The 23,616-nt window shown below is 43.8% G+C and overlaps 1 protein-coding gene across 4 annotated transcripts in view; it reads left to right on the plus strand.

Moving 5' to 3' along the window:
- The window catches only part of RUNX2 (RUNX family transcription factor 2), a 221,860-nt gene that overhangs the window by 145,554 nt on the left and 52,690 nt on the right, over positions 1-23,616 (plus strand). For 2 of the 4 annotated variants that reach the window (XM_075750441.1, XM_075750439.1), the window contains exon 7: positions 5,973-10,994. The exons of the other annotated variants lie outside the window; for them this stretch is intronic. In XM_075750441.1, coding sequence (XP_075606556.1) covers positions 5,973-6,451 — 479 coding nt within the window. In that variant the 3' untranslated portion in view covers positions 6,452-10,994. Of the gene's footprint in view, positions 1-5,972; positions 10,995-23,616 lie in introns of those variants that run through there. 4 annotated transcript variants of the gene reach the window in all.

The following is a 23,616-nucleotide window of genomic DNA, read 5'->3' on the forward strand; positions in this document are numbered from 1 at the left end:
TCTCATTCAGTGCACAGGATGGACAGTGCTAGCTTAATGAGCAGCTCTTCAATATTTTGTTTTCTTCTTGTTCTTTGCATTTCCCCAGGCCTTGCTTATTGCAGAGCATTAAATTCTGCTCTGAAGAAGGAATTCTTAATTTCGTGCTGGACCTTGCTCTAATATTTCTTCCATAGCATTTGTATACAGCGTGTTGCAGTGCAATATTCAAAAGAAAGAAGGAACCTGCTTTAAAAAGAGTACTACTGAGACTGACTCTGAGGTCTCGTGTAATTCAGCGCACCTTCTTCGTGCCACCTACAGCATGATTTTTTTTTTTCTATCTTTAGCCTTATGTTCAGACCTTTGATCCTGTTGGCTTCAGCTGCAGCTGTGAATATTTAGCGCACGTGCAGATGAGAAGCCAACGTCTTTGCTGGGCACAGAAGATGAGAGAAGTAAAAATGTGATTTGGAAAGATTACAACTGAGTCACGTAGGAGCAGTGTGGCAGAAACATGTATAAAAGACAGTTTGCTCAGAAAATAATCAGGTTCTTCACTTCACTCCTCCTGATTTCTTCCAGCAGTGGATTTGGGGGACATATAGACCACAGTATTCTCTGTTCCTCAGCTCTGATACATCTCCAGAGGAGGTCGGCCTGTGGGCTGCCTGCGGGAGGGTTCGTGTAGAAGGAATAGCATCGTCTGTAATCGAACATCTGTAATCGTAGCACGTATGGAGAAGTAACTTGAATGCTGGTATTTCCTAATTCCCTCACTCTTCACATGGTAACCTTAATAATATCCTTTTGTTTGTCTCTAGTTGTGTTTATAGTTTCTCAGATTTCTAAAAAAAGCAAACCCCAAGTAACTCTGCCTTCCCAAATTTTTCTTTGCAATATCATACAAACATCCCCACGGAGTGTCATTTAGCTCCTTTTCCGCAGGGTTCTGCCATTGCAGTGGCTGGAGCCACCGATGGACCGATTCCTGATGGGACTGGCACGGGGATGGGTGGGGATGTCCCCGTCTTTCAGCAATATTTACTGACATTTCCAAAAATACTGGGACTTGGGACTCCTGGATTTCATTCCAGTCCCTGGACAAGTGTCTTTGTAGGGGCACAGACTCTTCTGCCCATTTTTAGGCAGAATGCTTATGATTTGTTCATGTTTGGCTGGATTTTCATGGCAACGTTTCTCACACAAAAGCCACTCCTATTCCAAAGTTCAAGTCCTTACTTCAAAGCATGGAACTGGTACAGCTTTTCAAAGGAAGGCTCCTCAGAGTTTAAGATTAGTAAAACAATATATTTTTCCCAGCAGAAGAGTTTCAGCTGAAATTTTAAAAACAAATAAATGCATAAATCACAATTTAGCCTGAGACAGACGCCCAGCATGGACAATTTCAGCCAGAACATTTAAAGTTTGGCAAAGCTGTAAGAGACAGAAAATCGTCTCATCCTGTGAAGTGTGTGGCATGCTTCGTACGAGGCTATATTATCAGCTGTAAGTAATCCAAGCTGCGCATATAATTCATGGACGTAGATGGTAGGGAAGGAAAAAACAATCCGAATAGATCAATTAGTGCTACGTCCCAGCCTGAATTGAACTATTGAAGAAAAAAAACCACAAAATCCAGTATCTGCTTCAGCAAATGTCTTAACACTCATGTTCCCCAAAACACAAGTGAATCATTTAGCTACTGGTAAATATATTTAACTACATGTAGCTGAATTTCTTTGAGACAGACTGTTCGGTGACTTTCGAATACAGCACCGCTCTGTTTTCTTGCACCCGGTGATTATGCATTGACTTGATGTGCTGGAAATTTCCTTATCAGACATATGCAATAAGCCGAGGGGGATCTTATTTTTTGGTAGCGACCTTATAGCATAAAATGACCAAGCAAATTGCAATATTTGTAAGTTATAAAATTAGCCTATAACCCTGTAAAGTAGATGTCAGTTTGCTATACCCACAAGGAGTTAATCTATCCACAGTACATTATGATCTTTAATAATTGGAAGCGATTGACCAAAGTGCTGTAAACCTGGCAGAAATTTGTTGCCTTATTTTCTGCAAACCACAAGCACAGCTTATTAATTGAGAAATGAACGTTAACTGGCAATAGCTGGCATCTGTAAACCGAAAAAGAGAAATGACCACGGTACGCGTTCGGCTGGAAACGGTAGAGCTGCAAAGCTGCAACAGGTAAAATGGGTTTTTAAGCGCGAATGCAAAACAATTTTAGTCGGCTGCTGGCAAATGCCCAAGTCTAGGTTTTTTAATGAGGCTTCTGCATCAAAATAAGTGAAACCACATGGAATTTTAATTGTTTGTATTCTAAATATGAAACACACTGGAGCAGTATTCTTGAATCTAGGATGTTAGCATATATATTGGCATATTAGCATTACCACTTTTCTGTTCTAAACGGGTAGCTCTCAGAAAACTTGAGTGCCAGGTTACGTTAGGGAGGAATCAGCTTGGAACATTTAAAAACAGTTTACCCTGGGCACCTTCAGATGTAAAGTTGTTTGGTTTTTTTTTTTTTTAATATACTTTTTTTTTTTTTTTTTGTATTGTCAAGCACGGTGAGCTGATCAGAGCGCATAGGGAAAGAAGATCACTTGCTGTGCTTGTTGCTGTGTTTCCCTTTCTGGTGGCGGAAAATAAAGTCTCTTCTCTTTACAGAAGGGTGGTTTTGCAATCATGCGGCCACCATGTAGGGCGGAGGATCTGTGCTTCACCCGTTTAATACAAGCTATCACGAGAGTGGGAATTCACAGATGCAAATTGTTTTCTTGCTCTGACAGAGGAAAAATTAGCATAAATCTTTAATCCTACTGGGGAGAGGAATAAATAAATTATTTACTTGCACTGTCATGTTACTATATTGCTGATCGACATCGCTATTTGTGCACAAGTAGATATACAAAGGTGGGTGCCATACCCAGAAAAGCTATTTATCTTCCCAGTTCAAGAAAAAGCTAAACATATATAAATGAATATGCATCTGGTCTTCGCAAGTTAGAACCAAAATCAACCTCGAGACGAGGAGTAGGAGGAGAGGGAGGGTGAAAATGCATCGGTGAGATTGCATAGCAGTGAGGATGGGAAGAAGGTGGATTTTAGAGGTCACTTGTTAAAGTTTCTGGACTCACTTAGATAAAAGGCTTTAGAACAGGCATCACGGAAAACTTTTTCCGATCTCCAAAAATATCGTTACGCAATGGAGTTACAGAAGGCCGGGAACTAATCGCAACCTAGTGCGGGGAGTCAGGGAGACAGCAAAAGGCGTTTGGGCAGAACGGGGGTTGGAGAAGTGAGTGTGCAGGAGCCATGCAGACACAGCCATGAGTGAGATAAGAAAGGGTTATGCTTATTTGGCCTCTGGGTAAATAGTATTGTGCTTTACAAGCAACAGTTAAAACAAACAAGTGTGGATTTACTAGGGTATGTAAGGAGGTCTGTAGCCCCACATTAGAAATGCCTACGTGTGGTGTGCACATTCCCAGTCACTCAACATGATCTCTTGGCAGCACCCACACAGATAATATTTGGATCTAGCCCTGAAAGGAAGATTGCCTTTTAATGTGTAAAACTGTGTGGATGGTTTGTTATTTAAAAAAAAAAAAAAAATTGGTTGCAAAGAAACCAAAAATGCCAATGTTGTTCTATACCTTTACACTCATAGCAATTCTACCTTTGATTATAAAAGTCTTGTTTAGCTTCTATCAGGGTAAACTAAGAGCAACTCTGTTCATGTTGGGAGAGTTGCAATAACAATGAGAAGGAAAAAAAAAAAAAAAGAGTATAAGCAGTAGCAGATTGAAACTCAGTATTTTGAGCAGCTGGGGAAATTATGTTCTAGCCTTATATTTCCAGATACATATCAGACCTGTTCACAATATAAAGGATAGTGTTCCAAAATTACAGCTTTGAATCTGGGTGGTATCGCCTCTGGCTATTGTTTGCAGTTGGGAACGAAAGAAGTTGCATCAAGTAGCAGAGTGTTTGCTGTAAAGGTACAAGTTATATTACATTCCATGGTGCTGTGGTTGGAGGGGTTGATGGTGGAGACAGACCCATTCACCCGTAGGTCACTGATTCGGTTCCAGATAAAGATAATAGTAATCACATTGTCATCAGAGTTAAAAATGAGCTTTTACTGCCCGTTTAAAGCTCTGTACTCAGTATCTTTTGAGACAGCAGATTATAAACCCCGGGTTTCAGGCTGCGTGATTTGGACACTTGGCTGGCCGTGGCCCAAGTCCTCCAGCGGGAACCCAAGCTGTGCCTGAGCTTCGTTCCCCTGCCGCTTTTAGATATCGTTGAAGGCGTGGGTTAAATGAGCTGGTAGGGGAGAATAGTGATCTAAATCACAAAATGTGCCACACAAGGTGGCAGGGTCTGTTGAGTCTGCGGCTTATGGTAACCACCACCATGTCGGATGTTAGAGGGGGCCGATGGCAGAAGGGCTGGAGGGACCTTCCTTCTCTGTGGCAGTGTCGGCAGGTCAGATCCAAAGCCTATCCGCAAGGAAAAGCGTTGCTGCACCTTACATTAAAGATGCACGGGGTGTTTCAGTGTCTAGCACTTCAGTTTGGCATCTAGAAGATGCCGTATTTTCCTTGTAGTTAAATCAGATTCGGTAGACTGGCAGAGATGGGTGAACTCTTGGATCTAGAGGACCGTAATGCTGCAGAAGTGTCGGCTGGGAAGCGCAGGGAGAGCCCATTTGATTTCATTATTTCTTCCCCTTTATTTATCCCAGCTCTTTCTAGCTCTTTCTCTGTAGAAATGTATAGAAGTATATAATGCACACTGGTCGATGCATTTCCCTCCCTCCTGTGCTGTACTTCTTCATTAGGCTTTTTGTCTTTCCCCTGTCCCTTTTCCCACACCCTCTTTTGTTTTCCACTCTTCTGGCTCTCAGCGCGAGCTTTCACCATCTTTTTCTTCTGCTCGTGTCCATCCCACAGTCTCCTAAGCAGATCACCAAGCTACTAACGTTTGCTTTCCAGTTCTGCTCCGAAACTTTGGGTGTTTGATGTGGGATTAGAAATTAGGCAAAATGAGTTTACCCGCCCCTGTTTTGCGTTAGACTCCAATTCACAGCGTTACCATCCAGACATTCACAGTAGCCATAAACTGTGTGGTCTTTTTTTCAACCAGACTGCACAGACTACGTAGGAAAACAACTTCTTTCAATAGCAAGAAGAGTGTTGGGCTTGTAATTTTCCATCGACTGCACTGAAAAGTAAAATTTGCATCTTTGCTATCAGCTCAGTGGCTTTGCCCATCCTTCGGGTGCAGCAAATAATATTTTTCAGCCATAGGAGGTAGCTGACCAGATCCTCACCTAAATAACTTGATTTAAAGCAAGAAGTGGGGCTCAGTCACCCCCGGTGTAACTCCCCTGGTGTCAGTGGTGCAACTAACTCGGTGTTGCCAGCTCTTGTAGCTTTATTACAAGTTGCACGGTAATTTCTGCTTTTCTCGAAACCCCAGCTCCCGACGGCGTGTGCTGAGGTGGGAATCTCAGTTTTCGTGTGCAACCAGACCTGAGTTTCTCGAGAGGCTATAGCAAAAACCCAGAGACACGTAACCCTCAAAGTTCTGAAACCAGAAGGCAAATCAACTCCAAATCCAACCTTTTTTTTTTTTTTGGCTCTTTTTAAATCTCTTGATTTTTGAGATTCCCCCCCCCCGCCCCCGGCCTGACTTGTGACCTTTGAACGCTCCGGGTTGGCAATGCTGCTCCCTCCATTGGCATCGGTGGAGTTAGACGAGGGATGAGTTTGGCCCAGCGCTTGTAGAAGACAGGTGTATGTTCCTTGCAATGTATTATTTGATATGATCTGCTGTTCTCTTGGGGGCCAAAAGAAGTGGGTTTTCTTAGAAAAAAATAAAATTCTATCATCACTTGATACAAAAAATGGTATTTACAGAATTGTTTTCCCCCGTCTTTTGTTATAATTTTTTAGGTGCTTCAGAGCTGGGCCCATTTTCAGATCCCAGGCAGTTCACAAGCATTTCATCCCTCACTGAGAGCCGCTTCTCCAACCCACGAATGCACTATCCAGCCACCTTTACCTATACACCGCCAGTCACCTCAGGCATGTCACTGGGTATGTCCGCAACCACTCACTACCACACCTACCTACCACCACCCTACCCTGGCTCTTCCCAAAACCAAAGTGGACCTTTCCAGACCAGCAGCACTCCATATCTCTACTATGGCACTTCGTCAGGATCATACCAGTTCCCCATGGTGCCAGGAGGGGACCGCTCCCCCTCCAGGATGCTTCCTCCGTGCACCACCACGTCCAACGGCAGCACGCTGTTAAACCCTAACTTGCCCAACCAGAGTGACGGTGTGGAGGCGGATGGCAGCCACAGCAGCTCCCCAACCGTTTTGAATTCTAGTGGCAGAATGGATGAGTCCGTTTGGAGGCCGTACTGAGATTTCTTCTGTAGCCGGCCCGACCTCCGCGAACAAAAAAAAAAAAAAAAAAAAAACCCAAACAAACGGTTGACTAACTACGAAGTGCCTGTTTTTTGTGTTTTTTTTTTTTTTAAATAGATTTTACCGATATGTGCAACTGTGTAGATGGGATGATAATGGCCATAAATAACACAAGAGTTACCAACACACCACAACCCATGTTTCAGATTATGTGGATCAAAGCACATTTTTTTTTTTCCTTGGAACCATTTTATCTTGTTTTATATTTAAAATGTACTTTTTACACACACAGACAAAAAAAAAATAATCGCCCCCTCCTTTTTTTTTTCTTTTTTTTTTTTTTTTTTTAATGGTCTAGCGTGTTTTAATAACTAGTGAGTTCTTTTGCCAATGAGGAGAGAACGGACTCCCCAGCTATCAGGAGAAACATGGTGATGCAAGGCAAAGGCTGCATTCCCTTTTATTTCTAAAAAAAAAAATAAAAAATGCAACAACTAACCATGAACTCCAGATACAGTTGCAATCATACAACGTATGGGACCCTCTTCACACCCGTAGTGCAATTCAACTGGCTTGTATTGGTGCACATAAAAAGGAAAGCAAAGATCCAGTTGCTTCCGTTTTGCCATGATACATTCAGATGAAAATAGCTGTCCCAAAAAAAAACTCTGTCCGAGCCTTGCTGCAGATAACAGTTGGAACTTCTCTGTGTTCATCGCTTTTTTTTTTTTTCGGTTTGTTTTTGGGTACTTAAGGAGAATGAGTCTTCAAGTTAGGCTAGACAAAACTGGGGTTTCCTTTTTGCTTTTGTGTCTGTTCATTTTGCCTTTGATTAGCCAAAAAAACCAAAAATAACAACCAAAACCTTTAAAAACAAAAAGTAAAATGTTATTACTTATGCAAAATATGAAAATGGCAATATATATTACTAGAGCCAAAAATGGTATACATAGTATTTGTGTCCAGCTATGTTCTTTTTTATTTTTTTTTAAATTATAAATGTGTAAAATTTGAGGTTGTTTGCTAACATGAATCATCATATAACTTTAAAAGAATATTTATAATTATTTAATGACATTTGGACCCTTTAAACGTTTCTTAATGTAATGATATATTGACTTCGGTCTCTAAAAATGTTTTTTGTTTTGGTTTGGTTTTTTTTTTTTTTTTTTACTTATTACATTTCTGCAATGGTGTAAACCTCAAACCTTCACCCAACTCTGAAAAGCAGTTCCAGTGTGAACCAGTTTACAATGTGACTTAAAAACGACAAACCCAACCCAAATGCATCCACATCAAATGATTTTGGATGTAGGATCTTTTTATATAACTTATGAAGGAAATATTGTGTTTAAAATATTTTTATTAGCTGTCTGGTTGCCTTCAACACAGTCTTGCCTTTTAATCAGTAGTTGTGGAGACACTGGAAAAATGGTAGGAAGGATGAAATATTTTCCACCCTTCCCCTGATTTCTTCTTCTCCCAGGATTTTTCTCAGCGCTTCAAAATTTGAAAATATTCATATTTAAAATGGTCTGTTTTGACAGCATGATTTGAATTTCAACAGGGTTGTTTCGTTGGGGTTTTTTTTTCCCCAAAAGAAAAATCAAAACCGTTTCAAAGCCCGTGTTTTACAAATAACGAATTGTTAAATATCTCAGAAATGGGAGTGAGGGAGAATCGGTGAAACTTTTTCCCCTCCCTTTGCAATTTCAGCCCACTCAGTGGAATAAAAAGGTTCAAAACTTGAGACAGAAACTGCCCGGTAGCGGCTCACCACCCGTTAGCATGAAATGCTAGAGCTGTAAGGATGCCGCGTTGACTTTGAAGCCGATGTGGCTGTTGCCGTATTAGAGAGACAAGCGCAAGGGCAGCGATACTCATCTCTGCAAACGCTGAAGATAAAAAGTCACCTTAAAAGCCACCCCGGGGCTCCCAGGCGCGATACAGGGAGAGCAAATTGCACCCAAACCCCTTAACCAACCCGTCTGCCGCCAAACTCCAGCGGAGGGGTCAAATTTTGCCTGGCCCAGGGCTGCTACGGCAAACGGGGAGGCAACGCGGCATCGGCTGGATGCGGTGGGAGCTGAACCGCCCTCCCCGCGCTCTACCCCCAAGCGGGTGACGTTGAGCTTGGTTTAGCGGGATGTTCGGCACGTGCTGATGGGGTTTGCCGGCGTTCCCTCCTTCCCCTGCCATAGCCATCACCGTCCGCAGCCTCCTCGGGGGGCTGCTGGCCACCACGCGGCTCCTTGGTGGTGCTTTGGCTACCTCCAAAGTATGGCAGTAACTCAACGGCGGGCATAGCCGTACAGAGCCGGACAACACCATCGCCGCTCGTTAATAGCAAAGCTGTTAAACGAGTTGACATTAGCATGCTACATCCCTCCGATTTGTGCGATGACGCGCTCTTAAAAAAAAATAAAATTTAAATAAAGTCTTCGCCTTCTAAAGGTTGTATACCAAGTATGCTTAAAATATAAGTAAGACACTTTTTTTTTTTTTTTCCTTCTAATACTTAGTTTTCCTTCAAAGATGGAAGCTGTAATTGATTCTATTTATTGTTGGTTTGTGGTGGCTTGAAGCATACCACTGTCCATTTATTTGTAACTGTAAAATACGTTTGTTAGTCTCAGCAGCACTTAAAAAGCCAGTGTCTGGTTACACATTTCAGTTTTGTTTTTTGTTTAGTAAGCAAGAGAAAAAGATGTACTGCCAGTGCAAGCTGTTTCCTATTTAATAAAAGGTACTATATTTGTACATTATTTGTTATTGCTGAGAAGGGCTTTTTAAGGTTTACTGTATGCATATTAAGTAATTTTTAGGGTGCTTTTGTGTTGAAATGTTGTTAAGAGTGGCTGCAGGCAGCAACCCAGATTTTTTTTTTTTTTTTTTTGTTAAGACTTTGTTGTAAAATTCAAGCACTTAGTTTTTGTTTCTGGATAAATCCAGCACAGACCAGACTTTTGTTTTGCTCAGTACTGACAGGACTCGGTTTGTGTCCCCGCGGTTTTTCAACTGGACCATTAGGGACGGACGTTGAAAACGTTTTCTCCACCCGGTCGAGGCGCGCGTGCCCGATCCGTGCCCTCGGCTTCCCTGGCCGTGCGGGCGGGCGTCTGGCTCTGCCTGCTTGAGATGAGAAGGAAAGGATGTTCTAAGTACCTACGAATGGAGGAGCACCAGCCCCTTGACTTTCAGTAGATGCCCCCTCCCATGTTCCCAAACCCTCCCGGCACCTTTCCAAAATCTCTGCCGGTGCGTCAGGCTGGTCACGGAGGGAGTTGTGCAGGCTGAGGCAGAAACGCTCACCAAAGCTTTCAGGAAATGCTTCCGAGTTCACTTGGAAATCCTCTTGAATCAGAATATTAGACCAAAAAAAAAAAAAAACCCAAATAAAAAAAAACCCCGACCGGTGCAACGTAGTAAGTCATATCAGATTATTTGATGTTTTGCGAGGTGCTTAGCAAGGAGTTTTCTCAAAGGTACGACAGCCCTTCCCTTCGGTGAGTGGCAATCTTTGGCACCGGTCATAGAATTAAAGATTAAAAATGGCCTTTAACTTTCCAGCTCTCTCATCCTACCAAAGATTTACTTCTAGCACAACAGGCACGATGTCCCTTTTGCCGAACGGAGGATTAAATCCTCCTCTCCCTCCCTCCTCCTAAGGGTAACTAGAGCGGGGTCAGCGCGTCGGGACGGATGAGTAAAGCAAATTATTTAACCCGCAGCATCATTCGTGTGGCGTTTATCGTTTCTTTTAAAAGACGAGCTGCTGTGTCTTTCTTAGCATTCAACTTTTGTTTGCCAGCAGTCCCCCGAGCAAAGATTTACCATTTTCCACAGGTACCATCTCGAGTGGGGAAAATTTTGCACTTTCACACTTAGCGAAGCAAAGCTCAGCCCCGCGCCGGGATGCACGCGGCCAACAAGCCATGAGCAAAAGCAATAATTAAAACCTGGATCAGCCATGAGCTCAAAGAAGCCCCATTCTCTGAACCCCTGAATTTCTTGTTGTTTTTAAATAGAATGCATTTCATTTTAACATTTTCTGAGAACTTTTTTAGATGTTTGTTTACTTCCATGTTTACAGATAGCTCTTTGCTTTTTTTTTTTTTTTTTTTAATGCAGTACTTTTAAGTATATCAGCCAAAACCATACTTTTACAGTAACTTTTGTTTTAGGTAATATGAGTGACATTCCATTTTTTTTTTTTTTTTTTGTTGTTGTTAAATATGCTTTACCAGTCTTGAATTTCCGCTGGAACAAAATATTTGTAGCATTTTGTGTAAATACAAGCTTTAATTTTTTATTTTTTCAAATGCTGTCACACGAGATTTGCTTTTCATGCACATATTGTACAAACACACTCTGCTTTATGCCACAGACAATGATTGTGGATCAGTTTACTTCAACTTCAAAGGGACTATTTGTATTGTATGTTGCAACTGTAAATTGAATTGTTTGGCATTTTCTCATGATTGTAATATTAATTTGAAGTTTGAATTTCATTTTCAATAAAATGGCTTTTTTTTGTTAATGTTCTTCTATGCTTCTTTTTCTTCCACTGTCTTCTCTTAGCACCAGGCAGGGTAAAGTAAGAAGACGGTAGGACACAGTACTGGCCCCTCTGTGGTGGCCCCATCAATTTCTGCAGGGCTTAAGTTTTCAGTTAAATATAAAAAATGAGTTTCCAGGTCTATGGGTGGTAAAGGACACCTTCTCAATCTGATCTCAAACATTGCTTCTTTTCCTGAGTCTGCAAACTGTCCAAACCTGTGTTTCTTAGAGGAGCGCAAACCGCTCCATTCATCTTGCTAGATCGTTAACTCTGAAACCTAACAACTGACGTTAGTCGGGACATTCTGGTGCTATGGCACTGTGGGCAGAGCTTGAAGCGTAGGAAAAGCTGGGATAGATTTCTAAACTGGGAGCGAGGAGAGGGATTTGGGTTTATGGCGCTTTTCCAGGATGGGGGTTGCGCTATCCCCACCTCTTCCTGGTCAGACCTGAGGAATGCAGTTACAGATAATCTTGTGATTTGCATGACCTGAGGCAAGAATAGTTTCCAAGCAGCAAGAGATATATGGATAGGGAGGAGACTAGGGGAGGAGGCTATTTTTCCTCCAGCCTCGTGTCAGGCAGGGATAGGAGGAGATGCAGCTAATGAAGGTGAGGTTAAGTTCACCCAAGGCTGGCTGCAGGAGGAGAGGAGAGGACAGGAGTTGTTTGCAAGCTTGTGCCTGGTTTCATAGTAAGTTATCCTTTCTAGCTATTTCTTGAGTCGGCAAAAGAGAAGGAGTAGCACAGAGAGGCATGAGGTTCTGATCATTTCAAGAAACCTTTACCTCTGAAGTTTAAATGCTACTAATACTGATTTTGTGAGCTCTGTTGGCTATGTCATGGACCTACACATCTCTTACGTGGTAGTTGAAGACTGAGATAATGTTTAGGTGTTTTCAAGGGTGCTTTCATTCCAGCCCATAATCTGAGTCCTGATTTTAGGAAGCCTTATCCAAGAGTGAGGAACGAAGCAAACCGATCAATGCTCTGTGATGTAATTGCTATATAAATTGTTTTGGGGGGAATTACGCTGCAAATGTTAGCGCTAAGACTTTCTGCTGCCCTCTGGTACACAGATTAACCCACCTCAGCTAGTCAGAGCATCGAGGGGTGTTCATTATATTCTTGCTTTCATGGTCACTTAATCCAGATGCTCATAAAGGGAAATGAGCAATTCTCCACCATTTTGGTTGGTCCACCAGTGGAAGAGGGCCCCAGGGAGGTTAGCCGCCTCTGTTCTTGGAGGTTTGCAGAACCCAGCTGGGTAAAACCTGGAGCAACCTGGTCTGACCCCAGAGCTGAGGCTGCTTGAACAGATGGTTGGGCTGGAGACCTCCCATGGTCCCCTCCAAATTATCCCATGGCCCTGTGAGTCAGACTAGGAACTATCTGCTATAGGTTGTTGTCTAAGCTAAAAAAATGGTTGCGTTGATTGTACGGATAACATGTATTCAGCTAAACCCAATCTGAATAAAGATGTGTGACAGGATGAAATTCTGACATAGGCAGGTTATTGAGGAGTTACAGTGATCCCTCTATCTTTTGTTGGTTTCTGGCATGTTCCTCTGGGATATCTACAGCAGCCGTGGTCAGCACAAGAGTCAGAAAAGCCAAACCATCACTCTGATCCAGTACAGAAATTCCCATGTGTTTTCCCCTCGTACATCATGCTGGGGGTGTTGCTTTTGATCTTTTGATGCTGCTTGAGAAGGTCACTCTCGTTCTTTTGCCTTAGCCAGAAACCAACCATTCTCAAGGCAAAACAACCACAGCTAGTCAGTGTGGAGGACTGCCTGATACAGAGGCACGTACAGCGGTGGGGGGAGATCAAACTCAAAGTCCTTTTAGAGATAAGATTTAAAGACGCTTCCTACAAGGGGTGGTGACCGTTGTCTTCCCCACCTTTTGGGGGTCAGTAAATAGCTTCTTGCTTTTGGGTTGTCAGGGTTGAACGTCAGCCCTGGATTGCTGGAGTCAGGCGGTCCCACGCAGCGTACATACGGTGGGCAGCATCTCGTGCTGCCTCTCCCTGTTGGCCTCAGCTTTAACTTTTTAATTTCCTGTGGCTGTGAGCAACACCGGAGGGGCTCAGAGCAGCCCTGCGTTGGCAGCCACAGGCCTAAATCGGCCTTTTTTTGTGCCTAAAACAAGCTCTTGGGGAGAGGTGGGGGAGAGAAGGAGCAGGGTTCGACTTTATGGTTCAGCACCAAGCCTTGTGCTGGCACCAAATAAAAAAATTCATCAAGCTGTTTACTGGAGAAAAGGAGGAAATAACCTCAGTCGTATAACCCAGGACTGACATGTACCGTCTAGTTACCTTCTGCGTGGTCAGGAGGAAATGAATCGGTATTTTGGGGTGAAATCCCTCCCCTGGGGGACCGCTCACGGGTGGCCAATGCTCGGCACAAGTCACAGCAGTGCTCTGCAGCACTTGGGGGGGGTCACGCTAGGTCGTATATTTGGGTAGGAGAGGGCACGGTGCCGTGTGGGTGACCGGCTTTGCAGCTCAGGCACTCACCACTTGGCTGAACGCTTGCAGACGACAGCCCGAGAGCATTATTCATCAGAAATATTTGTTGGACGCGTTAAAATTATACGCAAATCCAGTAGAAACCCATAATCTTTGGGTAGGTGATGGGGACATAGCGGATAAAATACTGGGAGCAGGTTGAGCATTTCTACTTGACATCTTGAAGAAAAGTTTTAGCACAAGCTTAAAGCAAAAAATTACCTATTTAGCATTCAAAAGGGGTGTCTTTGGCCTTCTGTAATTGTAGTCTTTTCTGGATCTACCGGTGCAGTATCAGTCTGGGATGTATGGAGCTGTTCCCATGGAGTCCCTTTGTGATACTTCTGTGGCCTTGGAGGGGAGGACGTCGGCATCTACCCCTCTGGGAATAGGAAGCCGTTGGCCCCAGTAACAGAAAAGACCGTGAGATATCAAGAGAACAAAGTCTAAACTTCCAAAAGCATCTGGTGATCTGATGCGGTGCAAGCAAAGTAACTTGGGACCTACGATATAATTTAAAATGGAAGTTCTCAGCCCTGTCCTGCTGCTTTCATGCAGATTAATTGTAAATATTGCTTGGGGTGGATGCAACCTGCGTTCCTAATGTCGACTGTGTAACCTAAATAACAAGTGGACTTGAATTTCCCTCATTGGGAATTCAAATGGACTTGAGTTTCTCTACTGCAGTTCAGGTGAGAGAATAAAATAAACCAAACCCCCTGTAGATATATTTGTAAGATCTTGTAAAGATGAGACCAGTTATCTTTTGTTCTGTAGCTGGGACATTTCAGCATCGTCTGTGATTCTCCAGGCAGCTTTGGACTCCTCTTTTTATGCCTCAGTTTCCCTCAATATAGAACAGGGAATTTACTATTTCCCTAATTTGTCAGGGTGTCCCGTGCACTCAGTGTTTATAAAGAGCTTTCAATTTTTGTTGTTGTTGTTGTTTAGCTCTTTTTACTACAAATCCAATACTTGGTCTCACACCATTGGATAGTCTCCTTTGAAACAGCACATTTCTAAACCACATGTTTAGAAAATTTGACCCAGTTTCCAGACTGCTGATCTGGTCAAAAAACAATGTGGAGTTAAGGCCAAGTTGTGCTGTCTCAACAGATATTTACTCGGGATTTGCGGTGGGGCAGGAAGAAAAGCGGAGATGGCTGCAATGCGTGGAGGCAGCCCTTGGCCGCTCCCTCCCGGCAGCTCGCTCGGGACGAGCAGCTGGAGCTTGCGGGATGTCCCAACACTTAGAGAAAAGCAAACAACCCATGTTAAAGTTGATACGCCGCAGCAACTTGCCAGTGATTAATGTTCACCGCGAGGCCAAATTCAGATGGTGATTACGCCAGTGGAGATCAGCTGAAGTCCCTCTATTAATAGCCCCGCGTTTTTGGACGCCAGCAATTTTCAATCCGTGAATGTGGGTGTTGTCAATGAGGGGTCACCGAAATGCCGGTTGGAAGCGGGCTCCGTGGGTCTCCTGGTTCAAGGGAGGCTCGACGCAGGACCACCGCCACCAGATCTGCTCAGCGTGGCTGTGTCTGGCCAGTCTTGAAACCTTCCAAGCGTGGAGATGGGGCTTCAGCAGAGCATCCCATCCCCACGCTTCTCCTAACGCCCCCCCCGCCCCAACCTCCCAAAGTGCAATTGGTGACTTTTCCCCCAGCCTCTGGGTTTGGGCACACAGGGTACACTAAGGATTTACAACCTTGTTGCACATCTGTGGAGTCCCGTGCTCCTTTGCACCCCTTCATTTGTATTCCTCCGGCACTTTAGAGCACTATTAAAAATAAAGTCAGAGCCTAAACACCAAGGCAGCCCCTCACCCCCCCCACTTGTTTACTTTTTCATTTCCGCCGTTGGAAAAAGAAGCCCTTAGTAGCTGAAAATGATGCTGCTGCATCCAAATGCTGTGAGATAGCTTGTCCCGGGAAAGCACAATTTTTATCCCTGCCCCGCGGTGTGCGAGGCCGGTTAGCAAACGTCAGGAAATGGGAAGGAAAGACCGTGGCAGAAGGGAAAAAAAAAACCCAGATAATCCAGACAGATCTCGGGAAATCTGGATGCGAAGGATCTTTGTCCTTTTATTGCCAGTAGTGGTGTTCTCCTAACAGAGCAGGATGTTCTCATCTTTTAATAATAGCCAGGCCAGATGCTAAAGTCTCTTCTGCAAATACTGTATAAGTGAGGAGAACAGCTGATTTCTGTTAAGATGAACACACCAGGAGAATAAGCCAAAAAAAAAAAAGTCTGAGAAATCTCCAGAGGACTTTCTTTGCAACACCATTTGGCAGCTAGATCTCAAAGTCGGGACTGAAAATCCAATCTGTGCTTCTGTCCCTTTGCCGATGGGTCGCCGCGTGTCGAGTGGCAATTCCTGCGCTGGCGGGGATTTCCCCCTGTGCTTTGAAGAGCTGCAAAATCCACAGCCTTTGACTTCCGTGGAGCTGTAGAAAGTACCAGTCGATGAGGAATGTGCTTGACGTGCTCCTTGCCGTAGAAAATGGTTACATGCTGAGTTGGGGCCAGTGACTTAAAATGGCATCTTTGTCCCATCTTTTTTTGTACTTTCTCCTCCGCCCTGTTTTCTTTCCTTAGTCTATTTTATTTGTCCAGAAGAGATTAATTCAAGCTACTAGATAGAGACAGGACTGTCATTTTATAGGACATTATATTGGGCATTAAGAAAGATGCCTCTCACTCTCCTCACACTACCCTTTCAATCACCTTTTCCTGAAGTTCAGCACAGAGACTTCAGTTCCCTCCGGGCAGGGATCTTTGAAATCACCGAACAATCACTGATGGTTGTAATGTGCTCATAGGTATTGGATGGAAAGTGTTAGAGAAAAGTAGGGTACATGGTGATGTGATATATTGTGTTTCTGTAATGGGGCGATGTCCAAGAGAAAAAAGAACTGACTGTATCATGTTCACACATTTTTCTCATATGCTGAATGGCAGTCCTCGAAAACAGTTCCTAGAAACCAGAAAAAAACCCATTGTGAAACGATGGGGAGAACTCATCCAATGTTTAGGATTGCCGACTAATGGCTGCCGATAAAGATGTTTATGGAGAACTTGTGCAACCCTTTTCCTTGCCAGCGAGGGAAGGTTTTGTGCGTGCCGTTTCAAACCTCCCCACCTCTGCCTGGCCAAGAGGATCCCCCCAATTGCTATGTTCATAATTTTCCAATTAGGAGCTCATTTTGGTTGCTCCATTTAACAGGGCGCAAGAACACTTTTTTTTTTTTTTTTTCTGTGCACTGCATTTATTTATAAAAGATACTTCTTGAGGATTAGTCATGTTAAGCCTGGCTGTTTGTTTATTGTGGGCTTCTGCCCTGGAGCAGCTCACCAACTCTTTCGTGACAGAAAATACCAACAGGTAACGGGCTGGTGAACTGCAGCGTTATCTCGTTATTGTCTCTTGGACTTACTGATCCAGGGGTGGCACAGAGGGACGGACCCCTGTGAAGGATGGAAGGAGGATCCTCTGCTCGTGGCTGAGGACGCGTGCCCCGTGCCGGGGCAGTCGGCTGCTCAGACACACCTGGCTGGATCAGACCTCACCATCTGGAAAAAAGAAAAAATAGAGAGAGATAATTTAGGTCATCTGCAGCGTGACAACCTAGAGACAGGAAAACACAAACCGCTGGTACTTGAGCAGACCGTGGTTCAGAGGAGGTGGCACCTCCCCGAGTCTGTTCAAGTCAAGTTGGTGGGGGTGAGGGGTGAAACCCTGATGAAAATGGATAAATGGCTGCAAACCATAAACAAAAGTCCTCTCAGAGGTAAATCTCCATGCTCAGGTCCTGGCTTTCCTCTGGAAGCAGTAGGGTCCTGAAGGCACCCCCTGTTCCAGCTCCCCCAGGAGGTGTTGAACATGTGGGGTCAGCGTTCAGATTTTGCATTTGGCTTTTTTCTGCCAAAAAGCAAAGCTAAAACCGGATCCAGTTTGTGCTTTGAGGAAGTGTAGACTTGCTGAAGTGCTGCCAGATTCAATGTCACTGTTGGCCCTTTGGCATTTCAGTTACTGCCACATTAAAGTATTTTAATTAGAAACCCTTCCTGGCCCATGAGAGCTGACAGGAGCTGTGCGAAGGGATCCATCCCTTCCCCAGGTGTGTAGCCCAAGTCCATCACTGGTGTATGCTGGGCTTCTCCCATCCCGTTGTGTCCTTTCAGCCCCACACTGGTGGTGTGGACCAAAATGAGGGAAAATTACAGCAGCCTGGCTAGTGCCACTCGGTCCTCAGGACCCGTGAAAATATGCACCCAACACAGAAAAGGATAATACTGAGTTGGCAAAGGTCTCCTGCTAGAGATGAGAATGACCACAGACCTGAGGCCTCGCGAATGAAATGTCAAAGTCATTTCTTCAGTGCTTCTTTGCAACTGCAATTAAGAAATCGAACCTCAAAGACAGAAGACGTGAAGCTCAGAAACACACCCACACCCACATGCGATATGAGAAAGGGGGAAATCAAATTTTCAGCTGCGTCCCAGAATGAGAAGTAGCTCGCTTTTGAAAATGTTTTCTTAAGTTCACTCTCTTCTCAAGTATCCAGATTAATAAAAGTTGTGTCATGCTTTAGATAGGCATTGGTGAAAATATTGAATATGATTACGGCTGTGAAAATGAACTGACTTCTGTATTTGCCACCTTGTTAAGTCAAGGGTGGCTTTTGAAATATTATCAGAAGTGGGTAAAAATATATATGGGACAGGGGAGCTGATCTTACTATGAATCCTTCAATTCCTGGTTTATTTAGGAAAAGTGATTGTTATTTAGTTACTTCTTTTAGCTTAAAATGCAGTTATTGTTTTTGTTCCAGGGAATTTTGGCTGCTTTACAGCTGTTGTTAAGAAATCAGTATTTCTTAGCAAAATATGTACCCATTTGTTAATATTTGTGACAAGGCACATTTCAAAGAATTGAAAGGCTGTGATGCCATTTTTCTGGAAAAGGCCAATACCTTGTCAGTAAGCACATCTCTCCTTAGCCAGTACCAATCCCAATTAAAAAGAAAATGAGGGTTGCAGTTTGGGAAATTTTTTAATGCCACAGATGCTATAGTTGTTCACTCTACTTTGCCCTCTTTAGGTTCACAATAAAGGCTTAAAAACATTATTAGCAAGGAGTCACAAAGGAGTGACTTGCTTCAGGTAATAAATGGTAGAATCGAATCCTGTTGGTTTTCCTTTTGTAGCCAGTAAAAGCCATCTGAATATTTTCTGCAAAGATGACAGCCTTGAATGTCATTGCCTCCTAGCTCGTGACTTCTCACCTGCCCGATGACCGCTCACAGCTCCCAGCGAGCTCAGGGCTGAGGACAAGGACTAACTCAGTCCTAAAGCGGGAACTTAATCCCTAAATTGCCCTACGAGGGTTTCACGGACTATGTAAGAAGCGTTATACAGACCGTTACTCAGAAACCGAAGGTGGATGCCAGAATGGATATCCTCCCTCATGCAGATGACCATGAGAAAAGAATTTGGCCCAAGATGTGCTCTAAGGTGATTTCCTTAAGTCAAGTGCTAATTTGCTGACATTTAAGGATTAGGGCCAATAGTTTATAGTTTTTTTTTCCCCCCCTTCTATATTTATGCAGTACTGTAGTATTTATGTGATACCCAATTATTTAAAAATGGAACGTAAGAAAAGCCCAGCTTCTCTGCTGGGATCAGCACCCTACAATGCGCTTTTAGGCTTTGGGGGTTTTTGCTTTCCGTGCGTATGAGTGGATCAACACCTTGTACCTGGGCATGTTTGTGGATCTGTGTGTGTGAGCCAGGGCAAATTGGCCCTCCCAAGGAAAACGGAAGGTGAGAGAGTGCTCACGAAGAGGTGGGATTTGCCTCTGGTTTTGCAGAACGGATTCCTGTCTCCTAGGAAAATGAAGAATTTTGGCCTCTAGATGCACAGATTTGAAGGTCATATGGGTAATTAAGTAGTAGTGATGCTGACAGTTGTTAATGTTATACTCTTCATTGCAGCAGTGCTTTGGGATCCCCCTGAGTGCTGAACCCCAGCTAGACCATACACCCTGAGCCCAAAATCGTATGTGTGATTGGACTGGAGGTTTCCAGATAGTTTTGAAGACTTCAGAAGATGGAGGAAGGCTTATTCTCCTTTGATCAGTGGTTCGGTCATTCGAGGTGTGGTGTATCCCACTGCCCTGCTGTAAACTCCAGTGTCTGATACTGCTGGCGTTGGAGATGAAGTCACTGAATATCAGTCAGACAAAGCAGTATCTTTGGTAGACCAAGCAACACAGCTGGAAAAAATGACAAGTTCTTGGCAAGTCATTTTTAAGACTCTAAATTGAAAAAGAAACTGGAAAAATTGGGGAAAATTGCTCTGAGTTTACTGTAATTTTATAAATTATCTGAGACATAAAAGTAGAGCAGAGAGGGACCTTGCAGTGGGAAAGATGAGGGAAAAGATTAAGTGCCATAAAAGCAATAGTTCTATTGTGTCCATAATGGTTACTATCTAGTACAATTATGAATTTCAGTTCTCGGATTCATCTCGCATTGATCTTCTTCTTACAGGACTTAGAGGTCATGCATAGTTCATCTTTTTTTTTTTGGTTTGTTTTTTGGGTTTTTTTTTTTTGTCCTTGTAGCCTTTAGCAGCTGCTTTTGGGACCTCACAGTTTATCACTTGCTCTAATCAACTGCCTCCAAAAGCCCTCCCTCCCCAAGCCTGACAGTTTCTCTTTCAACAAGTTTACGTCCTTAGACACCAGCAGCTTGAATTTTAAGTCTGTGACCTTGTACTTGTTTCTCAGTGTGAAGCCTGGGCATTGAGCCCCGTATTATAATAACGAGAACATGGGTCAGTGGGTTGCTTGTAGAGGTGGCAGACCTTTCACAGAGACCTTTTCCATACCCAGCAGATAAGTCAGGGATAACTAGTGCATTGACCATTCTTCCTAAGTTTTTGCATATGTTTTTTGGAGTGGAAGAAATTACATACAGTCTTTTGCTCAGTGGAGAAAAGCAGAGCGTCCCAGAGGTGTTCTGGTCTTTGAATCATGCTAATGGATGTGATACGTTATTGCGCAGATGCCTCCCCCTTGCAGCCAGCACCTTTCAGTCCCACCTGAGCAAGGTTTAGCCGCTCTCTGGGTTGGGCTAAGCCATGAGAAAGCTGGGCGATGTTGCTTTTCATATTTGATGCAGAGGAAACAACCTCTGTTTTCTTGACACTTTGACCCCCTGTTTTCTTATCAGCCATCACCGTGGTGTCACAAAGATGGTGAAGATAGCAGAGGAAAAGGGCTGAACCACATGAATCTAGTTTCATTATTTGCATTTTATTTGCTCTGACTTCATCTGGGCTGTCGCATCCTGACTACCTTGGTTTGACTCGTGTAGAAGCAACTTCTATGAATAGCCGCTGCCGCTTCGAGCTGTTCCATGAATAAGAAGGGAGCTCTGTGAACACAAAGCCCAGGTAGACAAAAGTGAGTGATTTTGTGAGGAAGTATGTCCTTCGTTCAATTTAAAGGTTTAATTTAGACTTTTGGGGGCCTTTAGCTTTAATTTTCAGCGTCCTTTGGAAGGAGACAGAACTACTGGGATTGTGCTGTGTGTGGACAGAAGGGCAATGTCCATCTGTCCCTCTGCCTGTAGCTGTTCAATCCTGTGGCCAGTCCCAGTTCAGTGAAAATCAGCAATTTGGGAACTCCTGAATTCAAACATATTTCATGATGACATATCCCCAAGTAGCAGAGATGTTTCTGTCCAAACGTAGGTTTGGGTTAACCTTTATTGTGCAGCAAAGAAGACAAGTAAAGCATGCTGTACTACAGAAGACCAAGCTCCTGTACCCAGCAACAGGGCTGGTTTGCTTTTCATGCAATGACTTGTCTTAAAAACCCTGGGATGATTTTTAGTCTCTTAATATTTTTACAGACCCAAAATTTTAGGTCTAGAAAAGACAACAGGAGACTCAGAGGCCTTCTAACAAGTTTGTCCCACCCACTTTCTTGAATTAGCTCATTGCTTCAAACGGAACCACTGCCTACAACTGCCACTAAACATTGTTACAGTAATAGGAAAGGATTTAATCATGTCTATAGAATAACTTTATGCCAGGATCCAAGCGTACAATGTCTTTTCCAACCTGTGTTATCCTGAAGTCTGCATCATTTCCAAATGGATCTTTGGCTTCTAAAGGATAACATAGCCATAGCCCCTGGGTGTGCCTGGGTGTATGCATATCTGTATGTGTTTCTGTTGAAAATAGTTTCAGGAGCCCTCTGAGCACGTTGCCTGGTGGTTAAGTGTAGTGGAGGTCTGGAGCATCTCTTAGGTTCAAGGACAAGATGATTTCATATCTAGAATATAGCAAAGATTGAGTCTATAGTAGGCAATAGAGGTACTCCATAATGCCCTTTTCCTCTCCGATCATCAAAATATTTGTGGCTTGGGTACACTCTTGCCATATCCCAACTGTTTTGCTGGGAGAAAACTGGACCTTGAACCATTTCCCTTTGCATCTGGATGTCATTCAAAGGAAACACAGGCTGGACAGCCTTGCTGTGCACCAGTGGGCCCCCAAACAAGGGGGACAACTCGCAGACAAATACTGCCCAGCCCTGCTTTATAGGCTCAGCTATAGATGTGTCTTCTGAATACTGCAAGAAATTCTCTTCATAGAAAAATAAGAAAGCCTCATGAAAAGGCTTTGGGCTCACAAACAGTGAAATAATGCAACTCAAATGGTGACTGTTGGCAAATGTGAGATAAAATGCCTTTGCTGAAAGCCCAATAAAAGACGTTTCAAGCTAATGCCTTTGGCCTCACCCTTGTGGCTTAGCGTGCATGGCCCGTTGGTGTGGTGAAGCTGACGTGGTGTCACTCATTGAGTTGCAGTGACACAATTGTGTGTCTGAGCCCTCCGATTCTGCAGAGCAAAGGATAAAATGTTTATCAGATTTGACCTAGATTTGGCCTTGATTTTAAAGGCAGGCTCGTTGCTCTATGAATAAACTCAGGATGTTGAACATAAACATCTAAAAAATAGGAGAGGATGACTCTTCTCACTCAACCCCTAGAAACCAGAAAAGGAGAGAATTAAGATTTTAAAAGAAAAGTCCCAGCAGTGTAGAAGAAAGATGGGAAGATGCTCCATTTAAAACAATTTGAGTTCCCACTTTCCATTTCCTCAGGAACGTGATACTCCTGGACCACCGACAGCCGCATTGTGTGTCCACGCACACCCTGCCCTGCTCCTCGTGTTGTTCCTCAGATCTTCTGCAGACTTGAGCTAAAACTGGAGTCACACACCAGACTGAGCCCCCGATAAGAGGCAGCCACTGTAGAAACCAGACTTCAGCCTCTTCCAGGAACCCCGGGTGGGGTGTTTTCAGAGAAAAGGTTGAGTTCTCTTTCCGTCCACAAAAAACAGCTAACTGTTAAAGTAGGCTTGGCTATTTTCTAAAGGTTTTTGCTGTAGCCCAAACTTCTAGGTTGGAAGTGAGCGTTGATCTTTCTTCCTAGCTCTGCTAGTTGTTTGCACAAGGCTTTTGCCTTATCAGGATTGCCTGTCTGGGTGCTACATGTTTGCACTCTTTGGGCTTCTTTTGGGCTGTTCTTTGCACTCCTGACAGCTGCCTGGACCCCCACCCTGGCACACTGACCTCCTAACACACGGAGTCCACTTGCCATATCAAAACTGAGCTTGTGGAAAACTGGTTTTTCCCTTCTGGCTGACCAAACTGGAGCAGTCACACCTCCTGATGTTGGGCTGCGGTGTGGAAAGGAAAGCAAGATTTATGAAGCCTGGGAGAAAATATAGTGGAAAGAGAGCAGGTGTACCAATGGTGATGTTCCCTTGGGAGGAGGCAGGGGTGCGTTTCCATCTTGGTTTTGCCAATCTTTCCAGGACCTGTATCGCTGCCTAATTAATGCTTACACATAGCAGCCATCCCCCCAAATCCCTGCCCAAGGTGAGGATCTGCTGCAAATGAACCAGTGCTGGAGCCCAAAGAGGCAGGACAGGGGTTATCTCACCTAAATCAGGACAGACTTCCACATCTGGGCTAGTTACTCTATGTTTGCTCCCTTTATAGTC

Source organism: Balearica regulorum, chromosome 3 (genome assembly GCF_011004875.1).
Source record: "Balearica regulorum gibbericeps isolate bBalReg1 chromosome 3, bBalReg1.pri, whole genome shotgun sequence".
Lineage (NCBI taxonomy): Eukaryota > Metazoa > Chordata > Aves > Gruiformes > Gruidae > Balearica > Balearica regulorum.